General features: G+C 42.3%; 2 protein-coding genes across 4 annotated transcripts in view; one reads left to right on the top strand and one right to left on the bottom strand.

Moving 5' to 3' along the window:
* The first annotated feature begins 5414 nt into the window (after positions 1-5414).
* Positions 5415-15658, top strand: LOC120742312 (beta-1,3-N-acetylglucosaminyltransferase lunatic fringe-like). 2 transcript variants are annotated; one of them, XM_040045688.1, is made up of 8 exons: positions 5415-6188; positions 10094-10142; positions 10524-10626; positions 10705-10858; positions 11906-11988; positions 12095-12254; positions 12480-12565; positions 13800-15658. In XM_040045688.1, exons 1-8 carry the CDS (start codon positions 5823-5825, stop codon positions 13864-13866), a joined length of 1068 nt encoding a protein of 355 aa, XP_039901622.1. In that variant the 5' UTR covers positions 5415-5822; the 3' UTR covers positions 13867-15658. The 2 variants fall into 2 exon arrangements, with proteins under 2 accessions (XP_039901622.1, XP_039901548.1); XM_040045614.1 differs by having other exon boundaries at positions 5632-6188; positions 11903-11988.
* A 2197-nt stretch (positions 15659-17855) lies between these two features.
* ttyh3b (tweety family member 3b) overlaps positions 17856-21892 on the bottom strand; it is a 29099-nt gene continuing 25062 nt past the window's right edge. For both annotated transcript variants that reach the window (XM_040045407.1, XM_040045495.1), the window contains one exon: positions 17856-20828. In XM_040045407.1, the coding sequence (XP_039901341.1) occupies positions 20694-20828 (135 nt within the window). In that variant the 3' untranslated portion in view covers positions 17856-20693. The remainder of the gene's footprint in view (positions 20829-21892) is intronic.

Raw genomic sequence — 21892 nt, 5'->3', positions numbered from 1 at the left:
TCTGAATGAAGCCTTTAGATAAAGAAAGAGAAAAGAGATCCGTGTCTTAAAGACAGAATATCATCACTCCAACAGACTGGTGAAGGCAGCGGTATTACGGTTCCCATCTCTGAAAAGGGCTTAAGATGCTTATACAGAACAACCTGCAAAACATCAGCATGTCAGCATAACTGTCTTTGTGGGCATGTAACCCCAATGTAAAAGTATGCCCACGGGCTGTTTCAGACAACAAAAGAAGGGATTCGTACAACATGTCGAACAGATGTGTCGAAAAGCAAAAGCCTTTATATATGATCCAAACCAGCACAGTGGAAGGAGGCACGAAAAGAGTTTACATTCATTTAAAGTTCTGTATGTGAAATAAAAGGAGCCAGAGAAGTTTAAACCCAGCCTTTAACACCTTCACAGAGCAATCACAGTGAGAAGTGGGTGTGAATGTGGGGTCACTGGTTTCACAAAGTTGCAGAAATGCTTGAAAACAGACGCACTGGTGCACTCGTATCTTGAGTGCATACAACAAGTTGAGCATACTAAACTTTTACTTTGTTTCACACAAGTCTCAGACAAACACACTTTAAGTTACTTTTAGAAAATTGAAACAGTGTGGCTAACAAGCAATGATACCAAGCCCAAAAGAAAACACAGACAAACCAAAGTGACCACAACAAAATTCAGAAAGTCCTTTGAGCAGGAATGTCAAACTCATTTTACATCACGGGCCACTTTGATCTCAAGTCCTGCCGGCAGTTTTTCCACTTGATAAAGTAATGCTCCTGCAGTCATGTCAGCGCAGATAAAATTGGACTTCAACTGTAATACATAAATTAGTAAAATCACAGTTCTGGCAGCTTATTGCCCAGATTGTCCTTGAAGTATAAAAGAAAACGTCTGTTAATTCACAGAACATTTCCATTCAGTCGTTTATCTGTTACTTAATTAGTTTGGTCTGCTATGAATGGACATAGGCAATATATCAACATATTGATGTATCAGAAGGAAAAGCACATTCACAACCATTCACACAACCTCTGTTCAAAGTTAGAATCGAGTCTGGTTTTCCACTGCAGGCGCAATTCATTCAGCACGGTGGTCATGTGACTGTAACTGTGCTGATAAAGTCTAACACGTACCCTGTAGTGACAATATTTACCTCATTCAGATCCCAGAGGCCTATTTCAGACTTGTGCATAAAGTTACCAAGGTGAAAAATATAAAAAGTGATTATTATCCAAAATGATAGCAGTGTGTGGGGAGGGGTGGCACCCACAAAACATTTCCATTTGGTTCCCCAAATTTAATGTCACTTTCCTACTTAATCGGCTAAAGGATTTCCTGCTAACATGACGCTTATCATAATAGTATTAAACCACAGGATGCAAGATACTGATCACACATCATAGCACCTACGCAAATCATTCTGAGACATGTCACAAACTAGCATCGTGTGTGACAGAGAGGGAACTTTCTGAGAAAGAGCATTTTTGACCTGTTTGATAAACATTTGTGTTATCACATTTAAAAAAATAACTTAAGTATGGCTCACTAGATGGAACTAGTGCTTGTCTTAAAATGGACTTCAACAACAAGCTATAGAAGCAAGATACACACATATGTCATATATGTCAGCTTAATATTTATTCTCTTCTAGCTCTGTTTCCTTTCTAACTTAAATAAACATCCAAATTGGACTTCGCATGACTCACTGTGAGATTGTAGAAGCCCATTGGTTTCTACCAGCCACACATGAAAGATCTGGTCATGTGACATATTGGAGGATTTCAAACTTCAGTGTTGTTCGTAAAATCAGGAAGTTTGTTGCCCCTACCTGCTCCTACACATCAGGTCATAACATCAGAACTAACAGCGGTAAGCTGACGAATGTTAAGAATTACACATTTGAAGCCTGTTCTAAAATTTGAGATCGGTGTTGTTTGCGTTGGATTCTAGAACTCTGTGGCACAAAAATAGTGACACCATCATATGTAAGAGATGGGAAGTCTCTTTTTAGGCATGCACCAGGTGCATCTAGTGAGCCATACTTATTTCTAAAAGATGCCTTATTATAAACAGAACAGTAGTAGTCAATAGGGTTGGATGTTGCAACAACTTTGTATATCAGCAGACAGTGATCCAGTGAGAAATTTAACCAATTTATAGACAGTTTCAACTGAGAAATATGTGATTTTATTTGTGTTACGACCTTAAAGCAGGTTTTTTTGTATTAAAATTACATACATTAGTGTTTATTTTTACTGTCATTCCTGTTACTGCTAAAATTCATTTAGCAAATCAATACTTGTTTAGTTTTGACTGAATCATATATGAGAAAACAAAGAGGAGGTACCACTAGTAGTTACAATCCTTTTTTAACCTACTGTTAAGTATTCAAAGTTTTTATGTCAATTTGTTTTGCTTTTTAGTAGATCTACACTTTCCTTTGACTGTTTTCCTTCCACAGCCTGCTGGATATTGACTCAAAAATGTACTTGCTTTTCTTTTGCAGCTGTCCACTTGGCTCTTTTATGGAAGGCACCCCATCCAACACCATATCACAGAATACACACGCTCAGTTGTCAGTGAATGAACTTAAATTAAGTTAAATCTTTGAAGAAAAGTATCAGTTTTTAGCCATATTGGATATTATTACCACTTCTGCTTCTGTTTGTGACTGAACAGGGATGCATTTCTATGTATTTTTAAATGTTTCCTGTAAAGGGTTAAAGTAGCTTCAAAGATAAGTTAATCAGTTCCTTGGACCACAGAAGTGAACAGAAGTGTGACCACCAAACTCAAAACTTAAATGTTATCTTCCTTTACTAACTTTTTTGGGCCATCTCCGTTGTAACTGAACAAATTCAATCAAATCAATAGTACATGTCATACAACTGAGATGCCAGCTGAATATAATTATTATCTACAGTGCCTAAAGACAGTATGACAGCATGCAGTGGTCTTTTATCAGTGTCTGAGACAGGCTTCTGTGTTGTGAAAAATGCAACATTACACCAATTTGCTTGAGGGACCAGCACAAACAAACTGCACACTATTAGAGGGGAAACATTCCTCAGATGGTTGGTGGATCTGGCAACCTGTCTGCTTGGCACGTCTTGTGTTCTGTGTGTGAGAGTGCACAGAGTTGGCAGCACTACACACGCTCCTCTGTCACGCTCTCTTTCAACATCTGTCCTCTTGGAGAATGACCCACCAGGCTTCCACACAGAGGAATTCAATACACTCTCCAGAGAGGAGAACTGCCACTTTTATGTCCAACAACTGAAACGGCTGTGCTGATTTATCATGTGTGTTATGCTGCATTTGAAACACCTGCCATATTTCCTTCCAAGCATCACAGGGGAGGTCATTAATTGTGTCCCATTGGAGAACCTCATTTTTTCAGGTACTGATTTTATTTAACATTGGTCAGAGTAATGAAAACTAGACCGCTGAAACAGATGAGACAGATGCAAAATAAAATGAAATGGCTGAATAAACTTTTATGGATCATCCATACGCAACACAAGGAATGTGTGAATAAGTAATTCGGGCACCGTCCTTTTTGATCATTGGATTCCAAACCTTGCTTTAACACTCATGGGATATTTTGAGACAGTACTCTTCGCCAAATTAGGAATTATGAATTTCATTTGGAAAATGTATCCTAAAAAAAATCAAAGGAAACTCCAAAGAGCTCAGTTTCTAATAATTCATTATTAAATTATTATAATTATTAAATGTTAAATAAACAACAATCAACAACAACAATTGCCTCACGGCAGACCCTACAATAATACAGAGAAAGCCCCAACAGTCGGATGACCCCCTACGAGAAAATGCTTGGAGACAGTGAGAAGGAAAACTCCCAATTAACAGGAAGAAACCTGTTAATTGGGACTGGTTGGTTCTAGAAGCACAGATGGCTTTGCTTTTGCTAGTTGTCCCTGAGCCCACTCCCTGAGCCTGGTTCTGGTGAAGCTTTCTTCCAGTTAAAAGGGAGTTTTTCCTTTCCACTACTGCCAAAGCGCTTGATTATAGGGGTCATATGCTGGCATCTGCCGTGACCTACAGGAGGTGAATGGAAGAAGACAGGACAAAGACATGCTGTGGAAGAGAGCCAGAGATTAATTATAACAAATAGTTAAATAGTGAGCAAAAAGGATCACTGAAGAAGTAACACTCAGTGTATCATGGGAATCCCCCAGCAGCCTAGAACTATTGCAGCATAAGTAGAGACATTGTCTGTCTCTCGAATCCAAATTGGAAGCTGGTTCCACAAAAGAGGGTCCTGAAAGCCGAAGGCTCTGCCTCTCATTCTACTTTTAAATACTCTAGGAACAATAAGTAAGCCTGCAGTCTGAGAACCTAGAGCTCTGATGACTGATACAATAGTGATACAATACTATAATCAAGATAAGATGGGGCCTGATATTCCTTGTATGTGAGGAGTAGGATTTTATATTAGATTCTGGATTTGGCAGCGACCCAGTGAAGAGAAACCAATATAGGAGAAATATGCTCTGTCTTTCTAGTCCCTGTCAGTACTCTTTCAGGGAGTTTTTAGGTGATGTTGATAATAACAAATTACAGTAGTCCAGCATAGAAGTAATAAATGCATGAACTAGTTTTTCAGCATCACTCTGAGAAGGATGTTTCTCATTTTGGAGATATTGCACAAATGGAAGAAAGCAGTACATATTTGTTTAATATGCGCATTGAAGCACATTTCCTGGTCAAAAACGACTCCAAGATTCTCGGAGAGGCCATGTTGCTAGCGAGTCAGCTATGAGCTAAGCTAAGCTTAGCGATTCCCTAAAGACATAAATACTGTGAAAATAATTAGCGGCTGAATCAACAGACTGTACTTTTGACAAAGCATGTGAAGATTACACTATGAAATAAGAAGTTATATATAAGTTTGAAATTAAATTGGCTAAGCAGATAAGCAACACAAAAACACTGCTTTGTGTAGGAACAGTAAGTGATACTCTGCCCCTCTGCTCAGAAATTGGAGAAATACCAAATAGGCTGTAAAAGGACAAGTATGAAATTTAAAATGGAACACAGCAAATGGCCAATAAAATTAAAAAATAAATTTAATGAAATATTTGGAGCAGGGATATTGTTCTTCTAAATCAGGGGTAGGCAACTCCAGGCGCCGGTGTCCTGGAGGTTTTAGATGTGTCCATGATCCATCACAGCTGATTTAAAGGGCTAAATGACTCCTCGGCATTTCTTGAAGTTCTCCAGAGGCCTGGTAATGAACTAATCATTTGATTCAGGTGTGTTAACCCAGGGTGCGATCTAAAACCTGCAGGACACCGGCACTCGAGGCCTGGAGTTGCCTACCCCTGCTCTAAATGATTGGGGGGGGGTTACATGAGTTGTTTTTCTTCTGCAGCTGATCACACTGGTCGCATCTTTTTTCAAGAAAAAGTCCCAAAAAGGGAACTTGAGAAAGTTTGTCTTTTAAAGAGACAGTTCACCCCTGTATACACATACGTACAGGCCAATAGAAAACTATGTATATTGGACGCTGGGGTGAGCTGTCCCTTTAAAGTGTATTCAGCAGCGGACTTTCCCTGCTTCTTTGCTGGATCTCCGCCCACACTAAACGCTCAAATCTGCCACTGGATGCAAACCGGACCTAAAACAGTCCCGCCCACTGGTGGATAACTTCTGTGTTAAACACAGCTGCAAGCCACTCAGTGGGAGGTCATCCACTGAAGGAGACACGCGGGACGGCCGTGATTTGTGTACTACAGTGGAAATGCTGTAATCCGGAGACAAGCGCTCTCAGAAACTTTCTCACTCTAAAAGCGTCCACGATGTGGAAACCTGTGTGGGTATCAAAAGGCCTCCTCGGCTCCGCGGGACCTCGCGCTGCTGCCGCCGCGGTCACCTGTCTGCTGGTGACCGGGATGCTGGTAGTGACTGGCGGACACCCAAACTGCAGAGTCCCGGAGGAGCTTTCAGCCGCGGGTACGAGCGGAAAAGTTTTCTCAGCGTATTTCAGCAAACTGACCCGGGAGAGAAGAGCGGTGAGCGGCCCCCCGCGGAGCAGCGATCCAACCGGTCCGGTGGAGCGTCTCTCCCCGGCTGATCTGTTCATAGCGGTAAAAACCACCGGCAGGTATCACCGGCAGAGACTGGAGCTTCTTTTGGACACCTGGATATCCAGGAACATGCCACAGGTAAGTTTGATGGCCCACCTGTTACTCAGAAACGGGCCAGCTTCTCTTCACATCATGACGACAGGATTTGGTTTTTAAGCACTTCGGTTTCAGCCCTTCGGTAGTCTGTATACTTGTGTTTCTAGCACCCTTTAGTTTCAGGTCAACTCACTAAAGGCACAATTGGGGAAGGCGTGTCCTAAAGGTTTCATACACCGAAGGCTGCGATTGCCATTTACATCCCCAAGTCTTTGTGTGAGTCCGGGACAGGCTGGACTGGGACAAAATAACACGGCCCTGGAAATGTGGGTCTAGGCGGCCACACAGCACGTGACAATTAAAAGCCAAGTTTTAGTTATTAGTAGTTGCTCATGGTCAAAGTAGCCATTCATTTTACATGAATCCTTTATATTCGGCCCACCGGGAAAATGCCCCTGTAACCCATATTATCAGTCCTGCCCTGAACCGCACTCACGGCTCTTTGATGCTCCAGGCAGGGAGCTGTAAAACGGAGATGGGTCCTTCTGTAATGTATGAGATGGAGATCGGAGGGCAAACAGGCTGATCACACTGTTGCTGATGTGTTGACACGATACAGCTACAGGCAGGCCTAATGACATGAGCCAATTCAGATCATTTTTTTTCTTTGTCTCTGCGATAACATTAACATGAAAGAGCTGCGCATGGTATTAATCTTATCGATTTTATTTATATAGCACCAAATCACAACAACAGCTGCCTCGCCTTACTTTGTAAGGTAACTATCTTACAGTAATAGAGAGAAAACAGAATAAACACCAACAGTGAGATGATCCCCTATAAGCAAGTACTTTGGCGACCTTGGGAAGGAAAAACTCATTTTTTTAACAGGAAGAAACCTCCACATTCTGCCTTGATGGTCGGGGCTTAAGGGGAGGAAGACAACTTACTTTGCAGATTTTTTTATTTATTTATTTTTTTTTAAAAAAAGTCTTTTGAGATGAATTATTTCAAATTATCATCAGGATTCAACATGAAACTGTGCTTGCAGCTGAATTTTAACCTCAAGCTACCCAAACAAGATGTTTTTGTCTCTTGTGCTATAAATGTTTTCACTCAGACTGTGTGCACAGGACTAATCATCAACTAATCATTTTCATGTTCTGAAAAAAATAAGTCTTCAGATTTTTTGTAATTGTGTCTATTTTTTTTAATTAAAAAGGGGAAAAAAAGAAAAGAAAACAACTACAAAATATTTTTCAACTTTCTCCCAAATGAGTCATTAATGAATTGGCCGATCACTACAGTTTCCTTTCTAAACGTTAGTCCTGTGATGAGGATTTAGAAGTGCTGGAGTTTTAGGGAGAGGCTGGTACAGGAGGAGTTTCAGTGCCTCACAGATAAATATTTAAGATCAAACAGGACGAGCAGACAGCTTTTTGGTCTGAGGCGCAGTGGTGAGTGAGTCAAGGATGAATCCGTTGCTATAAAACACATGGGCCAGCGGTTGAGTGCACCCAGCAGCTTCAAAGCTCGTAATCAAAGGCAGACGTGACTGCGGATCGTGCAGCGGTCATTCTGATTTCCTCAGTGTTTGAGGGGATGAAGCTCATTCGAGTTCAGTGCTACACCCAGACTGTTGACATGTAAATACAGTTTCTGTGGAATTCGGCGTGTGCATGTGGGGCATAATCGTGCATTAGCTCTCACAGTCAGGTGTTTGTAACCCTGCCTGTTTCCCAGACACACCTCTGTACTGTAAGGTTGCTGAGTAATGGAAACGCGCACACGCACAGTCAGACCTTCACAAACGCACACATGCCCTGGGAACTCGAAGGATTTCTCATGGGAAGTTACAAACGTGTCTGATCACGAGGAAAAACACGCGCACACTCCACCACACACACTGACTGGCTTTTGCTGCTTCTTTTTTTTTTTTTTTTTTTTTTTCCCCTGGGTTGCTAGCCCAACTCCTGGCAACCTACCCCCACCTCCCAAAAAGCAAAAAAGGTCCACATTTTCTCCTCCTCCCCCTGCGCTGCTGCCTTCTTAGACTGGCTCAGGCGTGCACTGGTTTGTCATAGAACACACTCTTACGCAGGCGTTCTGATGCAGAAGCTGACTCTGCTCTGGGGGCTTAAGAGGCTCAGTGGAAAAAAGACTGACAGAATCTCACAGCTGGCTGGAGTGCTGTGTTTTTGTTTTTTTTGGGGTCAGTCACGTTTACTCTCTTGATCACGTAGTACTTAAAGCAAAGATTTATTGATATATTCATGCTGCATGTCAGGAGGGAATAAACTGACTCAAGAACAAGGAAAGAGCCTGGAAACAAAGAGCCTATAAGATGCAAAGACTTGAATTTATTTTGTCAAATGAAAAAAGTGTGCAGTACATGATAGATTTTTGGAGGGGACACAACACAGTGCTATGATGGGTTTTGCTATTTAGTGTCCTAGGAAGTCCTTTGCATTCAGTTTGTGGCTGGAGGTTGTATATCTGCCCTGCTGCCAGGTCTGGACCGCAGCATCCTCTCGCATCAAGTATTCATCTGTCCGCTGGCAGAGCAAGAAACTTCTTGGCAACTTTTGTGGAGAAGTTCTGTAGACTTCAAGGAAAGCTGTAACGGCATTTAAATGATCTTTAGCTGCTAAATGATTTCGTTGCAGCTCTTTGTCCTCTTACCATCGAAATGCAGTAGAATCTTTTTGTTCTATGTAGGAGTTTTGGGGACTTCAGATGTTAAGTTTCTAATGCCTCACTCGAACATAGACAAAGTCATAAACGAACCATGAAGAATTCTCTTTATGAACAACAATGAAAGGAAAACGGAGAGACAGATTAAATCCACTCAATCGGAGATTCCTGAAACAAACTGTCTGCCAAGTACAGTGATGACCTTATGTATTAGATACTTGCACTTGCCACACTTGTTTACCCTAAATTTGATATTGAGAAATTGGGTGATTTTCATGGACTTCCATTCAATAGTCGCCCCCTGCTGGCCATGAGAAAGAATGTCCCTTTTCAGACCATTGACTGTAGAAAACATTTACAGTCAATGTTTCAGATCCACAGTCTGTATTTAGCTTTAACATATTAGCACAACAAGCAATTTAACATTTAGGTGTTAGCGTTTAGCTCTATACGCCCTTGTTTTTCTTTTTGGGGGGGTTTCAGTTTTTTCCATCAGTTGGCTCTTTAACACTTTAACTGCTTTTATGCTGGACTGAGCTGACAGGATGTAAAATTATCAGATACCTTGTGTAAACAGCTGGCTGCATCATCCTACAATGGGGGAACTAATGATGTGATACCCTGCTGAATTAGTAAGTTTGCTCACTTAAAAATTCAGCAGGGGATCACATCATTACTTCTACCCCTGAACATTTGCGGGGACTAAATATGACAACTTTTTACCCCCCCCCAGGACCTATAAACGGATTCAGAATTACTCCCAACAGTGAGCACATTATACCTGCGATTGTTTCATTTCAAACACATTGTCCTGGAACAAAAAAAGCCAAAACAACAGACTATTTAGAGACGTGTATGTTTTTTTTGTTTTTTTACTTCCTGTGGAGGGTTACGAGGTCTGCACAGCTTCCTGAGTGCACAGTGACCCTCAACCCTGTCACTCACCACATTAACGCTCACACAGACGCGCAGCGAGGGGGTCGAAGCCAGCTGCTGCGCTGCTGATAGACGGGAGGCTTACCTTTGGCCTGGCGCTCAGTCAGCACAGCGTCGGCGCTGCTTACTGCTGCTTCGTGGAAACGGGATGAGTCTCACCTGAAATCACAGATGTGATCTGTGAAATGCTGATGCAGTCATCACCTGCGTGGTTGCTGTTTTTCTTTCTGTGCTACTCGGGAAAAGATTACTGAAATAATATGACCGCCGTTTTGTTGGGGGTTTTTTGTTTTGTTTTTTCTTTCTTTGTTCCACAGACATACGTGTTCACTGATGGGGAGGATGAGAAGCTGAGGAAAAGAATAGGTGAGAGACACACACACACATATGCGCACACGCACACAAACACACACAGCAGTTTTGCTGAGTAGCTGCAGTCTTATCTACAGTGTGCGAGGCAGGAAATCAGGGACCAGGCTGCTGACTGGGCAGTAATGTTTCCACAAAGTGCAGGAAGTCACTTCAGTTTAATCAACAGGCCTTTCCTCCTCTTACTCATGGAATTGTTCAACTTTCAATCAGTTATTCTTCTCATTGTATTACACAGTGCAGAAATGTGTAATTGGGGTGTTTTTATAAGGGTGTTTTGAAGCAGTCAGGATATAATGAAATCCAATACTTAAACAGCTCCACTGCTTAAGTCAAGGTTGCCTTGATCATTGATTTCTGCTTCTTATTGATCATCAGGAGCTCACCTGATCAACACAAACTGCTCGCAGGCACACAATCGTCAGGCGTTGTCCTGTAAAATGTCTCTGGAGTATGACGCTTTTATCAGCTCTGGGAAGAAGTAAGGCGCAACCCACACCACACTGCACCACACACCCACATACACAGTTTACTAACCCACAGCATTGTTATGTCGCAGGTGGTTCTGTCACGTTGATGATGATAACTACCTGAACACAGGCTCCCTGCTGAAACTCTTATCTCAGTACAGCCACACACAGGACGTTTACATTGGGCGGCCCAGCCTCGAGCGACCGATAGAGGCCACGGAGAGGCCCGGCACTGACGAAATGGTAATTTGGCATGATTTCGTAGAACAGTTTTACCTTAAAATTGAAATATTGAATGTTTTAGGTTTGTAACTTTGTATGGTCGGGGGGGGGGTCCCATTTCACTGCAGGGCAACCTGCATGTGACGAATAAAGCTTTGATTGATTGATAACTATGCAGGCTTGCACCTTTTTGTTCCTCCTTCTCTCTCATTTTTTCTTTCTTTCTACTCGTGGCTCTCTTTGACGTCACAGACGGACGGGAGTACGGTGGCCCCGAGAGGTCAAACAGACCGTAACATAAGAAAACCCCACCAAATAGAAAAATGCTGCAAAAGCGCACTAAACACAGCAGGAGTTGAATGAAAAGAAGTAGAAAAAACGATCTCACAGTAACGTGATGGAACAGCTGCGGAAGTGACAGAAACCAAAACATGGGAAGGGTCACACTGAGACACGCTTAAGGTGGAGGATTCAGTGTTTTCAGGGAGAAAAAGATACTGTGTGTGGGGGTGGGGTTTTTTTTTTTTTTTTTTTTTTTTTTTTTTTTTAAATTGCATGATTCATATAATAGTGTCAATATGTTTGTAATTAGCCGGATACTGTTAGCTTGTCACTTCCCCAGCTGTTCTCATGTTATCGTCTCCCCAAAAACACTTCAGTTGTGTTCTGTGGGGGTTTGTTAGCGTTTATCTTGCCTATTTGCTGCTGTTGTAAGTGTTTGACTGATCAGGGCCACCGTACAGCAGCCCCTTCCACTAGCTGTTTGAGAGGGGCAACCAATAAGAATAAAGCTGGTTTAAAGTTAGTTGGAAGGCAGCGACAACAGCTTGTTTCAGACACTGGGACACGCAAAGCTACTCTAGAATAAAAACATGAAGCTGAAACAATTATCACACAATGGTCCTAAGATTGTTTATCGACATGCAGAAATTTGCAAAAGAGATTTGTGGACGCTGCACAACAAAACAAAGTGGAAAATGAATAAATTGATAAGAGAGGAAGTGGACAGTCCATTTATATTCATGCTGTGTGTGTGTGTGTGTGTGTGTGTGTGTGTGTGTGTGGAAGCAAGTGCGTTTCTGGTTTGCCACCGGAGGAGCAGGGTTCTGTCTGAGCCGTGGCCTCTCCCTGAAGATGAAACCTTGGGCAAGGTAAGCCCTCACTTAAGATGAATGAATTTTTTTTTTTTTAATTTATTTTCTTGGCACCGTTTCAGCTGCAGGTCTCATCTACTGATTCTTTCCTTCTCTGTTCCAGCGATGGCACTTTCATGACCACAGCTGAGCACATCCGCCTCCCCGATGACTGCACGGTTGGTTACATCGTGGAGGCGCTGCTCGGCGTGAGCCTCATCCGCTCAGGGCTGTTTCACTCCCACCTGGAGAATCTGGGACTGGTGTCAGACATACACAACCAGGTACACACGTCCACACAAAGACTCATTGTGACGCCAAAGAAACGAAAAGGGCAGATGAGGAGACAGCTTGCACAAAGACCAATCAGTTTTAAAGAGCGTGATTAAGATCTGCATCAGAATTTGAGGATCTCTCCCTTTTGCTCAGAGTTTCACAAACTTTGCCTTGGTGGCTTTTGCTCACAGACAAGAAACTAACAAGTCTCATATATGTCGCCCTCCCATCAGGTCACTCTCAGCTATGGCACAGTGGACAACAGCAGGAACACTGTTAACGTGAAAGGCCCGTTTACTATAGAAGAAGATCCCACCAGGTAAATTTTCTGTGTCAACGTGTGACCGTATGTTGTCAAAAACATTCGCTTGTCTGCCTTCTCACACATGTACATGAGGGATTATTATGTCAGCACGTCATATTAACAGCTTCAACTCTTCTGGGAAAACTTTCCGCAAAGCATAAGAGTGCGTTTATGGGAATCTTTGATCATTCTTCCACAATCTCATTTGTGAGGTCAGATCCTGATGTTGGATGAGGCCTGGCTCGCATCCATTTTATCCCAGAAGTGTTTTATCAGGTTAAGGTCAGAACTCTGTGCAGGCCAGTCAAGTTCTTCCACACCAACCTCACTCATCCACATCTCGTTTTGTATACTGGTGCGCATTCATGTTAGGGGTCACCCCCAAACGGTTCCCACAAAGTTGGGAGCACGAAATTATCCAAAAATCTCTTGGTATGTTAAAGCATTAAGAGTTCCTTTCACTGGAAAGGCTTGGCCAAGCCCAACTCCGGAAAACCAACCCCACACCATAATCCCCCTCTACCATACTTTACACTTGGCCCTGGAAGTGATTGACAACGGCGTTGGTAGTTTAGTTTGTTTCCTTATGTAATGTTGAGCACAGGACACAACGGTGTAATTGTTTGATCTCTAAAACAGTCAGTAAAAAAAAACAAAAGGTCACCTTCACTGTGATTATTTACAGTTCAAGGACCATAGCACATCCAAGCAAAGCAAAACAAAAGGCTGGAGAACATGCTTCCTAACATTAAGGGGATTCTTTCCCTTCTTTCCCCTCTCCCTTGGCTCTTTGGCCAGTAATTATATTGTTGTGTATTGAATTGAGGTAATTCTCCTTATTTATCTACTTTGTTAGCAGGCGCTGATGGCAGTGTGCCTAGATGGTGGGAGGTAATGAGATAAGCTCGCTGTGAGCCACTGGCGGCTAATGGAGGGGAATAGAAAATCAGTAAAGCCTGCAGTAGTTTATTTTATTCTTTATTTTATTCATTTATATTTTTTAAATCTATTCATCGTAGTTCCACAGCTGCTTTGGCAGTCTGCTTTCAAATATAGTTTTCATACATGTGTAGTAAGCTTTATGTAAGCACTTGTGGTGCATGTTTTACTACTACAGGTTTCCTGGCTTTGTCCTGTGTGTGTGTGTGCGTGCGTGTGTGTGTGACTGATTGTATCCACGGCCTTATTTTGAAATCCCCAGTTGGCAGCTTCCAGGCATTGTCACACTCATTTCCCCCCTCTCTCTCAGATTTAGGTCTGTCCATTGTCTGCTGTACCCAGACACTCCTTGGTGCCCCGGCCCCTGGCGACTTTAACACCCATCTAGAGACAAAAGAGGGAGGAAGGGATGGACCGATGGGGAGAAAACGTAAATATCTGCCCAGTCCCGCCGCTCCCGGCTCCGGAGAATGTCTCGTGGCAGTTGGGAGATTTGTGTTTGCCTCTCTACAACTCAACTAGAAGACAGGCTTTTTAGGACACTTGAACTCTGACCCAGTGTGTAAAAGTCACGTGTCTTTTACGTGGAAAACTGATGGAGATTGACTTTTTTTTTTTTTTTTTATTAATATAAACTTGCATGATCAAATGTAGACTGTTATTTCCAGTTTTTTGAGGCGCTGAGAGGAAAGTGTTGCTGTCTTTGGACAGATTTAATCTGTTACTTTTTTTTTTTTTTTTTTTTTTCTAAGCTGTGCTAACTGACGGCTTATTGTGCCTTCATACTCGCAATGCTGACCCCGACAGTATGAATTTTATTTATCTGACTCTGCAATAATGCAAAAGGCCTTCAAAATGTCAAAGTCAAAGATGCTTTTCTCCTTCAAGCAGGGCTTTTTAAAGTCTGTATGTTGGTCTGACTACATGGATTTATAACACATTTTATGATCATAACATCGCATTCATCCTCTGAGAACAGGGAATGCCAAGGCCAGCTTACTTATAGAAAACTCTCAGATATTTTAGTTTCAAGTTTATCAGGCCTGGAGCGATGATTCAGGCACGCACCTCAAGGCCTGAACTTTTGCCGACATAACCCAGGGAAGCTGCAGTCAGATCGGCTGATCCTTAGCATGCCGGTTCACGAACACGAGAGTCTGGGTGATGTGTGATTGCGCCTGTGGAAGAATGCCGAGCAGGTATTAGTCTATTGAAGTCACGATGAGTCATGCGTGCTGCCTCCTGCACGCTCTGAGGTGGATTTTCTCCTGCTGCGTGCTACACGAGAAAGGGCAAATGTGCCCTATGTGTCGATCTGATTTCACCAGTGTTATCTGGAGTTTGTTGTGCAAAATATGACACAGTCTGAAAGTAGAGAGATGCTCAGTACCAGTAGCGCCGCTCCATTAGAACTTTTATAGAATTGCCCCCACTTAGATCTAAACTGCAGCATAGTGCAGCCTGTCCTGCTTTCCTTTGAGCATCCTCTCTCTTCTTTCAAGAGGAATAATTTTTTTTTTTTTTTTTTTTTTTTTTTTTCCCCACAGCAGAGAATGTATATCACTGTATTTTCCCCATCATGAAGGGGAAAAAAACCCACATGTCCATAGTGTTAAAACAATGTGGGTTTTTTTTTTTTTTTTTTTCTCTCCCCCCATCAGTGTTCAATATAAACCCCATTCTTGGGTGTATATATTTTAGGACTTCACGTTTTTCTCTTATTTTTGCTGTTTGCGGTTTGTCATTTGATTAAAAGACTAAAAGGAACAGTCTGACATTTTGGGGAAATGACTTTCTTCTCTTGTTTGTGCCTGGCTACTCTGTCGTATGACGTAATGTCAGTCTTCTCATTTAATTCTCCAAGAAAACAATCAGATTCCCCAAAATGTCAAACTGTCCTTTACAAAAACTTCTTTGTAAAGGTTGTTATTGATGCAAATGGAAGGAACATGACTGCACTGCTTCTAAAATGTTTTTGTTTTTGAGCATTGACTCATGTTGAGTCGTCTTGATGTCTTTCTGTGTGTTGAAGGAAGTTTGTGCAATTAAAAGTCCACCCCTGCCCCTCCCCACGTGAATGTGTATATATGATAACTGTTGCTCCTGAAGCAGAAAGGCTCTCTCCAGTATCTGGACTGTATGGTTATAATTAAAGTGTTTTATCAATCAGCTGTTTGTTCTCTTTACTCAATTGCTTATTGTCGAATTCTCCAATCACAAACAAGTTGGCGTGATAAAAATTACACATGCAAATACACTCACACTTCTTACATGAAAAGAAATCTGCCGTTTGTTTGAAGAAGTCTTTGAGCTATGAAGAAAAATGCACTTTGACCTTTCACCTTTTTTATTTGTTCATGAATCTATGGGTTTCCGTCTGGCGGGACCTCTCCTCCGCACTCATAACCCTCTGACATTTCCCTCACACATTCACACTAACAGTCCTCTTATCTGATCAAGCCATGCAGAAGGGCCTGCAAGAGATAAAGGCAGAACCTAAAGATTAGCAGGCCGTGTGTGTGTGACCTCTCTCCCGCTGTGAACCCACCGGTGTCAGGCTGTGTTGACCGTGAGGAAAACTTAGCCAGTGAATAAAAATCACTTTGGCCTTTCACACTCATCTGAGTGGACAGCGACACCTGCTGGCTGTATGGTCAGACGTCTTTTTATCCGCCTAACACTGTAGGTTTTAGCTCCACCATCAAGCCTGTGAGATCCAAAATTTGTTTTTCTCAAGATTACATTTTAAACAACGCAATTACAGATTAAATTGCGCTGCTTATTAAGTAATCATTCCCCTTATTTAATCCAGAATTCCGACATTATTGCAAAATAAAAAGTAAGCCGAAAGTTTTGTCCTCTCATGAATTTTGTCTAAGCATTAAATGTGCGGCGTGTTTGGTATGCAAGTCTAAACTGTACATGGCATATTTTATTATGGATGGTAGATTCTCAGTGCCACTTCTCTCAAAACACTGAACTTGTAAATGTAGCAATGATATTGTTAGAGTCTCTGCTTCTTGCTCAAAGTAATCTGCATCGTCTGGAGTCTCATGAATGCATGAATCGTGCTTGCTGCTACTTCTGCGCACAAGTCTGAAAACGCTCTATCAACCACTAGGTGGAGACGTGGCCATGACAGTCCTCTTATTGAGGTGTAAACTTGCTGTTTATTAATATACTAGGCTAAATGTATCTTATACTATTCTCCTAGGTTTCATTAATCATCAGTAAAAACTGCTGCTCTTAATCTGTAAGAATCTAGAGGTCATAGAGCGACCAAACAAATCATCCCCCATGCAAATGTAGCTCTATACAGATTAAAGCTTCACATCAGCTGCACTCATTATTGTAATATCTACACTGTCAAGATTAATGGAAGTAGCTCTCTCTGTTCATTGACATCAGTCCAGTCGCTTTTATTTTCCTCTTGATGTGATTTGTACTGGCATTCATTTTGATGATGCAGGAGAAGATGCTGGTAAATAGCATCACATCAATAATGAAATGATGGAGTCTGCCAAATTAAATGGCTATAAAACCAATATTTCAGTGTCACTGAAGAGATTCCAGCACTTTTAAAACATTTGCAATATCAGCTTACAGTAAAGACGCTCATCCGCCACTTTATTAGATAAACTTGTTCAGCTGGTGTCAGTGCAAACGTCTAATGAGTCAAGGAAATGACAGCAAATCAATCCATTAAGGCACTAAGATTGTTCAAACTTGGGATGGGGAAGAAAGGTGATTTAAGTGACTTTGAATGTAGCAGATGGACTGCTTTGAGAATTTCAGAAACTGATGATCGACTTGAATTTTCCCAAACAACCATCTGTAGGATTTATTAAGAATGGTCCTAAAGAGAGAAAATATTCAGTGGGTGGTATTTCTCTGGGTGGAAACGCCTTGTTAATGCCAGAGGGCAGAGGAGAATGGCTAAAGCTTTGAGCTGATAATAGCAACAGTAACGCAAATAACCAGGTATGCAGAAGAGCATCACTGCATCAGCAGAAGACCACACCACTCCTGTCAGATGAGAACAGGAAGTTGAGACATTTAGTGTGAAAAAAACATGAAAGCAACCCACGTCACAAAGCTCACATGATCTCAAAATGGTTTCTCGCACATAACGACAAGTTCACTGCACTCAAATGGCCTCCGCAGTCAGCAGTCTCAGTCCAGTAGAGCAGCTTTACGATGTGGTGGAACAGGAGATTTCCATCCTGGATGTGCAGCAGAGAAATTTGCAGCAACTGTGTAATGTTGTCATGTCAATGTTTGCAGCAGCTTGTTAAATCTGTGTTAAACCTGGTAAAACCTTCAGGGAACAGGGTGATAAGAAAAAAAACAAACAGACGCAACAGTCTTCATCAGTACGTTAAAGTTGCTTTAATTTCTTTTTTTAAAACATTTATTCCAGGCTGAATGATATCATTACCACAGTTTTGACATGTATATCATTAATATCTTAGTTAAACCATCAGAAAATAAAAACAGCCATAGAAAACATTGTTTGTCTGTCACATCTGAACAGTCGTGCATTTGAAGTCCTGTAATTACCACACGGAGAAGCGCCCACTCGTTACTGACTCTTACTGGGCTCTTCCCACCCGTCACGACATACTGTACTAGAGCAGTCAAATCACAGACAGCGCTGGCACAGAACTTCAAACGCAGCACTGCGTCAGGTGCGCGGACGACACTGTAATAGTCTTATTAAAACAGTTGCAAGACAGAGAGTCATTCACCATTAATAAGAGAGGAAAAACGCTGCTCTTGCCTTTATTCTCCTACAAAACAGCTAGCTATTATTTTATCTTTAAAGTCTGATTTTTACAAGACAGCGAAACACTTAAAAAAAGAAAAAAGAAGAAGAAGACATGTCGTGATATGAAGAGTGCTGTAAGAGTTTAAAAACATTATGAAAGGCCATTAATCAGTGACTAGTCCCACAGATCTTAACACTGTTTGCATCCATGGTGCAATAAAACATTGTAAAAGTACTAGACCATAGGTAGCATTGTTACCATAACATGGACGTTTCCTTCCTAGTAAAATCACACATGTAAGATTGTCTCGCTAATACGAGAAGTGGTCATCGATTAATAAGACAGTATTAAAATGCTGTACAGGATCGGGTGGTGCAACAGCGTACGGGAGTTCAGGGTGGTCGACTACAGAATTGGGGGTTTCTCTTTAATTCGGTTACTACCTACTACATCACCCATAATGCACGGGGTTATCAGCATGGTGGAGGGGGACGTGCTGCTACTATCGCTCTAGATATGAATGTAAACAGGATAAAAGTAGGGAAAGATGGGCTTTAAAGAATACTGCAGTATGTATGGAAGGTGTGTGTCAGTAAAGCACAAAGTGTGTATGTGTGTGTCCGTTAACGTGTGTGCAACGTCAGTGTAGGAATGACTCAGGCTAGATAGGCCAGCCTTTGCTTGCTTTGCCAGTCACTTAATCACTACTCACACAGAGTAACAGTGACATAGAGCAACGGCCAATCACGTCGCAGTGATGTCACACACACGCGGGTTCACGACTACTGTGTTTGGATTTTTTTTATACACTGTACACAGAGTGGGAGGGAAAAAAGCCACTGGCAGTGACCCAGGCAGTGAGTTTTACTTCTCCATCTCACAAAGTCACCTTGAAGAGAATTTGTGCTTGTGGGTAGAAAAAGAAAGAAAGAAAATAAAAGATTCAATATCTGCGCTAAAAGGTTAAATCTGAGGTCACCAAAATAAAAGCACAGGAAGAAACAGAATACTACAGTTGGTCACAGTATCACAGCATCAATGTCAGCTTATGATAAAAACAAACTTTGATGTAACATCTTTTTCAATCAGGAATGGAGTTTTTCTGGCTTCGGGACACAATTTACATTTAGTAATCACGGAAAGCCGCTCTGCTTTTCTTTAACAAATCCCTGAATTTAAAAAAAAAGAAAAGGAAAAAAAGCATTAAAAGTAACAAAAACATTTCTGTCCCTCCTCAGTCCGGATCCTCGACCGCTTTACATAGCACCTGGCAAATGTGTAGTTGCAACTATCGGTCCACTCCTTCCCTTTTCCAAATGTCTCTCCTCTTTCCCTTATCGTTGACAGACGGAGGGAAAAGATTCCGTGTGAGGTTTCTTTTTTCCCCGTCCTTTCTCGAGATATCTGGAGGCAGTAGGAAATGAGGGCAGAATCAGGCATCCCTCATTGAATTATTCAGTTTTTTGGCACAGGTTTGAGCCTCCGTATGTCCGTTGTCTCAGACTCCGTTTTCCCAAAGTTCAAAAGCAGTCATTTCACAACAGGGTTACTGGCTCGTAACTGAAACGTATGCGCACGTTAACAAGTATGGAAAAGACACGCGGGCACACTTTTTTTTCTTTCTTTTTTTTGAGCTTACAATTCAAGTCTTAGACGACAATGTTAAGCTAAAGAGAGAATGGGGATCTGGTGGTACAGTTCATCTAAGCATGGCTTTCTGATTCACTGGCTTATTATTTACACAAATGAGTGTTTGGTTAGACTATCTTCCTACTTGTGTGTGCATGTGTGTGTGTGTTTGTATGAGAGATACAGCAAACATTTCCATGATAAACACACAGCACACCACGTTACCAGTAAAGGATTCAACAGTCTACTTTTCATGAACTCAGAATAAAGCACATGGTCACTATTTACAGCTCTGTACAGTGTGTGTGTGTGTGTTTGTGTGCTTGCCTGTGTGTGAGTGTGTCAGGGGCGGTTGAGCAGTGAGAGCAGGGTGGATGCCTTCACTGGACGGCAGTGGACAGATGCAAGTTGGGAGGAAGAAACTGTGGCTTTTGTGGTCCGTGCATTGTGGTTATGAGGGCTGAGCCATCGCAGCAGTGGTGGATCAAGCAGCTTGGGCGTGTGTGTGTGTCCATAAAGAAGAGAAGCAGAAGCATAGATCTTCTACAATGTGCTCTTCTGCCTTTTCAGTTATGTTGGTTTTATGTAGGAAAGAAGTAGAAGTTGAGCTTTAAAAGTGCAGTCATGTGCTGTGGTATCTGGTTGATGAGTTCTGCTGATGAACCGGTCAGTGTTGGTTAAATTCAGTGGACCTGGAAAAAGAACTGGAAAAAAAAAGCACCCAGCTCTGGTGCTGTGGGCCGTGTTGGATCTTGCTGTTGGCTGTGAGAACTGGATTCAGGCAGTGTTGTGGCTGAAGTGCTTTCTTAGTGGACTGAGGACTGTGGTCTGGCAGCGGGGTGAGGCCGGCTAGCGGGATCCAGTTGGTCGTTAGGAACGGAGCGTCGGTTCTGGTCTGGTCGGTTGGTCGCCAGGTATTTCGCTCTCATACTGGAGGTGTACTGAAGAGACGGGGGATACAAAAAAAGAAGAGAAGAAGAAGCAGAAAGGGACGAGAGTGGGAAATGACGAGAAAGGAGAAAAGGATGAAAAGAAGACAAGGAAACCACGGACAAACAAAGATTAATGCTTGTAGATAGATCGATATGAAAGGCAAACACAAACACACACGTACAGCTGAAATACTGTGACCAGTCATTTGGACAGCCGGGGTTTGATTACAACAGTTATTCATTGTGTAACAGCTGATTAGGTCAGGATGATGTTATTGTAAATTAGCAGATGTGGTTCATTCGTAGTTAGTTGCTCTACTTCTGATGTAGTAGGTTAGCCTGGTATGAGTTAGTGGTCTCTCGGGAGCACCGAGGTAGTTACAGTCGGAGGTCTGCGGTTTCCACATCGCTGCAGAAGACAGAAGAGCAGCTGTGCACAGGACGGCGGCCCAGCCATCGGCCCTGTCTTAAGAGTGGCGAGCGGCGGGCCGTTTTGCTGGCTGCTACGTTTCAACAGTGGAGGTGGGGGAATAAGTGCTCCTGTGGCTGTGCAATGGTGAAGGGTGAGGGGGAAACACAGGACACATACACCTCGACCAGAAGATGCACACATAGACACGGTGTGGGAACAAGGGAGGGAAGGAGGAGCGGGAACTTTTAAGAGGCTTGGGCTCAAGTTTTGCTAGAATTGCAATATAAGCTATATGAGCTCTGACCCGCAAGGGTTCGGGGTCAGGTTGCACCGAGCGAGGAATGCAACCCGAGCCCTGAAGTAATAACACCAGATTTGTTCAATAAATGCTGTCACTCCACAGTATTGTAATGTAGAAGTGTACAGGTGATACTGCATGGAACGAAATCCACAACTACAGGCCCAGCAGCACTTTTTTAAAAGCCATAACAGTCAGCATTTCATTTCTTACAAAAAAAAAGGTTCGAGGTTGAAAAAAAAAGTCTTTGAGGAGAAAAAAAAAATCTATGTGGTCTGCACATCACCCAGCGCCAACCAGACGTTTTACATCAGAAATAGAAGACAACTTTAGCCAAACATGACCCGGCAGTTGCGCTTATCG

Source organism: Simochromis diagramma, unplaced genomic scaffold (assembly GCF_900408965.1).
Source record: "Simochromis diagramma unplaced genomic scaffold, fSimDia1.1 OVJJ01000798.1, whole genome shotgun sequence".
Classification (NCBI taxonomy): domain Eukaryota; kingdom Metazoa; phylum Chordata; class Actinopteri; order Cichliformes; family Cichlidae; genus Simochromis; species Simochromis diagramma.
Note: the sequence above shows the minus strand (reverse complement) of the source record. Positions and strands in the feature narration are given on the sequence as shown.

What these genes read in the sequence shown, in the direction of transcription:
- LOC120742312 (XM_040045614.1), top strand. Translation starts at nt 5,823, where the DNA reads ATGTGGAAACCTGTGTGGGTATCAAAAGGCCTCCTCGGCTCCGCGGGA. An exon ending in TATCCAGGAACATGCCACAG is followed by an intron (nt 6,189 to 10,093) that starts GTAAGTTTGATG and finishes TTTGTTCCACAG; the next exon opens with ACATACGTGTTCACTGATGG. An exon ending in ATAGAAGAAGATCCCACCAG is followed by an intron (nt 12,566 to 13,799) that starts GTAAATTTTCTG and finishes CCTCTCTCTCAG; the next exon opens with ATTTAGGTCTGTCCATTGTC.